The sequence below is a fragment of the Cryptomeria japonica genome, chromosome 3 (genome assembly GCF_030272615.1).
Source record: "Cryptomeria japonica chromosome 3, Sugi_1.0, whole genome shotgun sequence".
NCBI classification, from domain to species: domain Eukaryota; kingdom Viridiplantae; phylum Streptophyta; class Pinopsida; order Cupressales; family Cupressaceae; genus Cryptomeria; species Cryptomeria japonica.
The window spans coordinates 823839184-823847847 of record NC_081407.1 but is presented as its reverse complement, the minus strand read 5'-3'; the positions used below and the strand labels follow the sequence as shown (position 1 = coordinate 823847847).

The window sequence follows — 8664 nt, the reverse complement described above, 5'->3', positions numbered from 1 at the left end:
CTATTGTTTATCATTCTCTACCTCTTTACATCATTATCTTTACACACCTCTTTGTCTCCCTCTCTATATATTGAGCCATCTCTCCCTCTCTCCACCTTTCCTCTCTCTACATATCTCCCTCCCTCTCTTCTCCTCTTCTCCCTCTCTTCTCCTCTTCTATCTCTGCCTCTTCTCTCTTTCCCTTATCATGGCTTTCTATCTCTATCTCTATCTCTACCTCTTCCCTCTTTCCCTTATCATGTACCTTTGTTTCTATATCTTTCTCTTTCATATGTCTATCTTCCACTCTACCTCTTCCTCTCTCTATCTCCCTATTTTCTCTCCCTCTCCACATCTATTAGTCTACATATACTTCTCTCAATTTTTCCCTCTATCTTTCTCTCCCCTCCTCTCTATATCTCCTCATATCTCTATCTCTCTCTCCCTCTCCCTCTATATCTATCTCTTCATCTCTCTCTATCTTTGTCTCTCCCTCAACCTGTCTCTTCTCACTCTTATCTTCATCTTTGCCTCTCTCTCTCTCTCTCTCTCTCTCTCTCTCTCTCTAAGAAAAAATGAGTTAGCCATTCAGACCTCTTTTGAACATACCTACCAATTGAACTCATGGACGACACAAATATATGAAAAAAATAAACTAAAATTTTGCATAGTTGACCTTCCACATTTGTTCGACGTCCCCATTGCACACCAAGGTGCAATTGCTAGTATTTAACCCCAATGATAAAATGGTTGTCGACAAACATGGTAATAGTTGCAAATTTCCCTTCATGAATGCAATTTCTCAGTTGACCTACCAAATTATTCTCATAATAAATACTCTGAAAGACCCTTATCCTCCAGACAATGTGATTCTTTAATGCATCCACCAAACTTTGCCCTTGATTTTGTTGGAAAAAATAATATCATAGACAATGTTATTCCTAAATGTACCCACCAGTACATGCTTATTGGCATAAAATGCAATTAATACAATGTTGAACATTCTTTTTTATAGTTTAGTCCTAAATGAAAGGGTGAACATTATTTTTTATAGTTTAGTCCTAAATGAAAGGGTGTACGTGCGATTGTGAACATGTACATGCATGTATGTACGTGTGTATACACATATTTAACAAATATATAGCTTAAAGGCTAGAGAGTGCTCCAAAAACTCCCAGATGCCCTTCCAACAATTAAGAATGTCTTAAATAATGAAAAAAAATTGCTAGTACAAACTTACAAATCAAAACATCTCTGATTTTCCATCTTTATAACCATTCATTTTTTTCCTCATTGAGGGTCAAAAACAATTACATCTTATCCTATACAATAGAATCTACAATCTACTTCTTAACAGTTCTATACTTCAACCTCCTTCAGCACCAACTGTAGCAACTTTGCAATCTTGTAAGCTGCATAGTAGGAGCTTCATCCGTTAGTATCAAAAATCCAATCTTGCAAAATAGTGGATTATTACATTCAAGAAACCCATCTTCACAGCAATTTGCAGGACGCTATTAAGATATTTCAAAATGAGATGAATTTCAAAAAATACAGTATGCTGACTACAGATATTTTCAAAATTATAACATTGGGCCTGCGAGTCAATTATAGTAAATAATTTGCACGGATATGTGAAGCTTCCCATGAACCAAAAGCCGTCACAGTTAACATACTGCTGATTGTGTAGTTATATGATCAGAGATAACACGCTGCCATAATGTAAATATATGATCAACCTTACCCAAAGTATCTTATGAAACTCGAATGCCTTTACGTACACTATGGCCTCAAGTGCCAGATCCATTTTAAACGTCTCCTGAGTCATCATCTGCAAATTCACATCAGAATTGGAGTTACTATAAATAATTATGTGAATTCTTTTTAACCATCAAAGACATCGATTATTGTAGAGGATTTATATAACACTGCTTCGAGATATATGTTATATACAATAAACTCAGTAAAACAAAAATTTTAACATAAAATTATATTTTTTAACTATTACAGCAATTTCTGACTTCTTTTATTTTCGAAAGAAACTGGCAGATGAATGCATTGAGATACGAACGCCCAAAAAAAAGATCAGCACTCTAGAAATAAAACCGATCAAATGGAACAAGAGATATACTAACAGAAACTGATCAAAAATGGATCAGGCTAAACATTCCTGAGCTCTTAGTTCAGAGTAAGGAATGGCAAAAAACGGTGGTAAACTATTAGATGGAACTCTTCATTATGTTCACAACCTAATTACAAAATTGTGGCCATCAAATTTGTATACATGGGAAATTTCAAGTGTTACATCACACATGTAAGAGAATGGCTTGCCGCAGCTAGAGGAAAATCTTAGTTCTGATAGGTTCTTGATTCACTAATGGTGAGGAACAGGAAGAAACAACATAACATTCATCATCCAAAAAATAAGTCAGTCTCAGAGAAGAAGCTGTAATTAGAATGACCTAAAATTAATATGAATTCACTGGTTCATGTAGACACTACACATCTGCTCCAGATCTTCCCACATCACTTCGTCACTGATTAATCAAATAAATCATATTTATTTAATTAACCTAATCTAACCTTCTAACTAATTAATTAAATATGACATGCTTATTTAATTAATTAGGTTAATGCACATTCATTTAAAAATAAAATTAAAAAATTTTCACCTCACCACTACCATCCAAAAAATTCCTCTTTAATTTCCACCCTCCATTCAAATCTAGGAATATCCTAGCCATCCATTTCAACTCATGCCCCCCTCCTCCACTTGTCCTAATTTCAAGCCTCCAAATGTGTGAATGCTACAACTCCGTGCAAGACAAATTGATCCACTCCATCCACTTGCACTCCTTCCACACCTCCACTTGTGCACATCTCCCATCCCCATGCAATTTTAGAATATCTCGGCCCTACATCAACTTAATCTCATCCTATCACAACACTTGTCTCAAGCAAAGCAATCCTATCCATCCATCTCATGATCAAATCTCAACCTTTCGTGCCCATATCTGGAAATCTATATGAACACCCCTATCCAAGAGACAAATAACCACATTTGGAAGTAAGTACATGTTGCCCAATTAAGGAATTTCCAAGTGAGAGCAACCAACATAGCAACTTGCCATTGCAATCTCTCATCTAGGAGCACGTCTCAAACTCATAGAGGTATAATGCTAGTGTGTAGTACTGCAATTTCTTATTGTTTTGTACCTTCATAATTTCATTTGCTATTTTGAAGGAATAGTCTAATGCTTTATGTTTTAATGCATTTGTTCTTGCTGTGGTCCAAATTTCACCAAGATAATTCTCATTGGGTTCTATGATTCCTTTACTGCCCAAAAATAAAATAATAAAAAAAAGAATGGTGTTGAAAATTAAGAAACTCACCACCTTTAGAATCAATGTGCACAAAGAAGCTTGCAGCAACTATCAGATAGCATAATATTAACATCAGCCCTTTGAAGTAGTTCGATGTGCCATCCTGCAACACAAGAAACTTTCATCAAAGATTGTACTTTGCCCACATGAGCCTCTGTAAAATGTGCCTTTTTGAGAAAGAAAATTTCGGCATTGAGAATTAATGATATGCTACTTTCAAATATCTTATTAAAAGGTGAGATGTCACAACATTATAAAAATGTGAACAGTATAGCAGTCCCTCTGTAATTTCTGTTGTTACTTATAATTTCATCTTAAATTGAATTACAATTACAAGAAAAGTGTGATGCATATATAACTTATGATAATAATCAAAGGAAAAGCTTTTACACAGGTTAAGTATCATATAAATTAATGGCTATGTTTACTGTAATAATTACTGGTATACAAATTAGCATCTGAGTATGCAGGGATATTACAGAAAAACCTGCCAATTACACCCACTAGTAATCAAGGGCAATACAACATTGCATCATGCATTACATATATTTAAGAGAAAAAAAAATGTACTTTTTATCAGTAAATTGGTATGCGTAACATATTAAGTTAACGACATGAATTCTCAAGATAACAGTTAACCACCTTTTTCCTGGCCCTTCATGTATAGTGTCATATACATATGAAGATATTCATGCCTAGTAAAAATAACTCTATATAAGCAACAAAAGAGCAATTAATAATTCATAATTCCACCTCTGCAGAAAAGTATTTTTCTCTTAATAGTCTACAGTTTAAGGCCTAAGCGCTGTGGCTCAATGGTAGGCAAAGTGTACACGCACTGTTGATCACAAATAAAAGTCACATCGTTGACTACCACATAAATCTGGCACCTAAAAGAGCATCACAACCATTCATTCACTAATACAAAAACAAATAGTCTACAATTTTACGAAGACATACAATGAAGCTGAATGAGCAGATACTGAAAGTGCTTGAAGACCATTCATTCACCAATACAAAAACAAATAGTCTACAATTTTACGAAGACATACAATGAAGCTGAATGAGCACATACTGAAAGTGCTTGAAGACTAGAGGGTCTGACAGAATTAGTGGACGGATTTTGCATGAGTTGGGCATTGATTTTGTCTTAATAATATTAACTCTTCCGGAATAAATTAAAGATTAAAAATTGCTCAAATCCTGTGATGAAGGATAGCCAATAATCAATTCTGTAATGTCCCCTACTAGGAGGCTGCCAGTTTACCAATAATTAACATATATCATTAAATATTATTATGCCTTAAATTAAGCGTTTGAGATTAGAGAACAACTAATTCTTCATAATACAATCAATAACCAATTATATTTAGGGCTTTCCCTAACCCTAACGGAGGATGGGGAAATTATGGTGCAAGGGCACTGAGAAATCAAACTACAAACAGGCTCCCTCAAGGTTTCTGGATGCAGGCCCTTACCCCATCTTGGGACTACTCCCTCAAGGTTTCCGGATGCAAGCCCTTAACCCATCTTGGGACCACCTTATTGGTGTGGAATTAGACCACCTTTCCCTTTGCACAAATCATTCCCATCCTCCGTAGGCATTAGCGAAAGATCAAGGGCTAGACTGAGTATACTAACTTCTCATGTATTATAAATATATATGAAATTAAGATGACTGTCATACATATTGCAGTCTATATTAATATTACTAACAAATCCTGCATAAGAACATTATCAAGCTTCATATATTACGCATACATATTAAGTACATCCCCATGCATACCACCAAGAACAAGGATGTTACTGCCAGTAACTTGATAACGGTTCTGCTCTGATCTGATCTAATCTAATCGATGGTGGTGTCCCTGGATGCTTTTGATTCCTTTCCTTTACATCTCTCAATGTGAAGGAGAGGTCACACCTCTTCATCATGTATGCCCTTTGGCAAGAGACACCCCCTTTCACCATTAGCACCCTTTGAAAGAATGCAACTCTTCATTATTTCTGCCCTTTGAAGGGGGCAACCTTTCACAATCAGATCTGCAATTCTTATTTAAATCAGATCTGCACTTCTGATTCTCAAATTATCCCCCCTCAAATGAGGTTCTCTTCTCCCTTTTATATCTCATGTTTGAGGGAATCACAACTTTTCATTTCATGTCTTTTGACCATTCATTAATTTAATTATATTCTTTTATATTTATAATTTTTTTATTATTATTTATTATTATTAAATCCTATTTTGAGGTACATTACAAAGTCTTGTGATGAAATTTCTAAATCTTGGTCTAAAGATGGCGTATGGAAGGAAATAACAACATTGCACTATGAGTCAATTAAGGTACTAGATCCTCTATCATAAATTGCCCCTCCTTGAGAAGGAATGGTTTTATTATAGCACATTTTTTAAGAAGATCTAAAAAGTTTTTAGTAAATTGAGATTTGATTAACCATTTATCATCAATCAAGAACTTGACTGTAATGTCCCTTTTTAGAACTATCTTTTTGCCTCTAAGAAATATTTCTAACTCAAAATGATAATTGTATTTATGTTTATAAATATAACTTAATCACAGATTATGAATTTTATTATAATATTCAGATTTATTACGTTGACATAATTCTGAAAATAGACTTATCTTGATTTTTTGCTATAACTATCTCTCCTATTTGCAGCTATTTTTCCTTGAATGTTTGTCCTTGACATTTAGAGAAGTCAAGTCATGGGTTTTCACCCAATAACTTGATAGAAGTTTAAGGGTTTTCATCCTTAAGTCTTTTAATTGCCTTGGAGATTTTTCGTCCTCTTTGGCTGTAGTATTTACTTACAAAGTCGCAGAATACTCATTCCCAATTGATATGCTCCTCACATTGAAATGATTTCCCTTTATAACTTATGGTTGAAAGGAGTCACAACCCTTCCATAACTCCCTGCCCTTGGTAATCATAATTTAATTTTAATTTGAACACCCCTCCATACAATCGCTGCCTTTGAATGTTAATTTAACTATGTTTAATCCTAAGCACTAGTATGGAACTAGCATGTCTTTTTCAAACAAACGATCTCCATCGACTGCCATCCTTATTTGAATTGTTGGTATGTGGCAACTGATCATGCAAGTACTGTACACTCGTAATGAATCTTAAAAATCGACATTGAAAAAAATAAACCTAAAAAGACCGAATTTGCATGTTGCCCTAAAAATTGCATGTTACAATCGGCTGGAATGTAAAGGGTTTTGTAATGATGCTATATTGTTTTTACTGGATAATAAGAAAATATTGAATGGATGTATTCTGTGGATGTAGCCCATCTTGGGTGAAGCACGTTAAATCTGTGTTATTTGTGTTGTGTATTTTTCTTCATCTTTGTGTATTCAAATCTGCATATAAATGTTAATTTGTATTTGCTTCGGATCTGCCAGAACCCTAATATCAATTTCCTTTAATCGCTATATTTATTGGCTGCATGTTGATGGCAGAAAATTACATTGGTTCATCTCCAATCATGACATTGACAATTTGGTAGAGAGGAATCTCTTGATTTTTATTGCATTTGCCCCTAGAAGAAAACAAAAAATGTTCTCAATTCCTCACATGCTTTGATACTGTGTGGATGACCAAAGGAAGGTTTCTTTAGTGTAATGGACACCCCGGAATGCCCAAAACCCATACCAACTGCTGCTAGGAATTTTATCAAACAGTTTGCATCCAACTCCTTATTTCTCCGTTTAATGTTTTAAATTCCCTTATGGCTCCAGAAATGAAATGTTGGTTTGTTTTACATGGAATTGAAATCACAGAATATGAACAAGAATGAAACTACAATAATATGCAACTGGAAATTGAACTACTGCTGATATGATATTATTTTCAGAATTAATCAAATACATAGCAGATTTTTTCAACTCACTAAATACTCCAGCAATAATGCTCCATCAAATGTTTTCCAATCTTGCTGCTACAATGACATGAATAGTGTCGCGTGAATAGTGACACGTGAATAGTGTCGCATGAATAGTGCCTGCATGAATAGTACCACGTGAATAGTGTTGCGGCCCGTAGTTGGAAATACACCCAAATAGTGTTGCTGCCTGTAGCTGGAAATGTACCCAGAATGCACCCAATCTGCCTGTTAATGAAGCTGAAAGCAATAGATTCCAAAGGCCAAACCCCAAGGGAATGACGTCTAGAATGTCACACAAGAGAGGATAGACGTCCTCTAATGCCAAGAAATGATCTGCAACTCACACATCAATTTCTTCTCAAATTCAACATGTTGAATGAAGCCACAAAAGCTTCCTTTTATTCTTTCTCCAAGGGTCGACCCAACTCACTTAAGCAATGTGGGATAAAACATGTGCAATATAAAACATATTAAAATATTCACTTATGTCTCCCTTGGATACCCCTTTGATTTGCACACATCCCCATAAAATAAATATTAAAGTAACACTTTAATATTTAACAATTAAATTAAATGTTACTTTAATAACACTTCAGGCATTAAAATATACTAGCAATCGAACTCCGAATAGCGCGACTGATAACTCGTCGGAAAGCTCTCGCCAAGGAGTATCGAATCCAATCACCAAAGCTAGCCTCCGTTGTGTCCTGTTGACTTACTAAAAATAGTAAGTATGCCTAAAACTAAGTAAATCAACTCCGTTTTGGCCTGAACTGGAAATGACTAGGCCAAAACACTCCAGGATCCCTTTAAACCCTTCGTTAGCCCTCCAGACCGTGTAGAGCTAGGCTAACGCACATATGTTTGGTCAACTGCTAAAGTGGGGACATTACAGCCCGCCCCCCTTGAAATTGCTTGTCCTCAAGCAATCTCAGTCCAGCCTACTGTATCACCTGCTCATTCTCCCATGTAGCATCTTCCTCCGGCAGGTCTCTCCATCTGACCAAATACTCTTTCACTATCCTGTTTCTGAGTTTCCTCTCTCTGGTGTCCAAAATAGCCTCAGGTACTAACATGAGCTTCCCCTCCTCATCCAAAGGGGGTAAATCTGCAGAAGGTACTACACTCTGACCAATAGCTTTCTTAAGCCTAGACACATGAAATGCCCTCAGTATCACCTCTCTCAACTGTGATGATAGAATCAAATAAACCCTGTCCTGAAATCCGATCAATCCATCTATCACCTCATAGCGATCATCCTGTATAGTACCTGAAATCAAACCAGAAGCCCAAGTATCTCCGACATACTCTGCTATAATCTTATCTCTCCAATCTCTTGTAATCTCTGCAAGAGCACAAATGTGAGGTCTTCTGGATAAGGCATCAGCTAC

The 8664-nt window shown here is 35.7% G+C and overlaps 1 protein-coding gene across 8 annotated transcripts in view; it reads right to left on the bottom strand.

Moving 5' to 3' along the window:
- Nucleotides 1-1163: 1163 nt before the first annotated feature.
- Nucleotides 1164-8664, bottom strand: part of LOC131054774 (vacuolar cation/proton exchanger 3) — a 61010-nt gene continuing 53509 nt past the window's right edge. For 7 of the 8 annotated variants that reach the window (XM_057989364.2, XM_057989367.2, XM_057989370.2 and 4 more), the window contains 3 exons: nt 3373-3466; nt 1724-1810; nt 1164-1391 (listed from right to left, as the gene is read on the bottom strand). In XM_057989364.2, coding sequence (XP_057845347.2) covers nt 1788-1810; nt 3373-3466 — 117 coding nt within the window. In that variant the 3' untranslated portion in view covers nt 1164-1391; nt 1724-1787. The remainder of the gene's footprint in view (nt 1392-1723; nt 1811-3372; nt 3467-8664) is intronic. The other variant, XM_057989368.2, reaches the window with a different exon arrangement.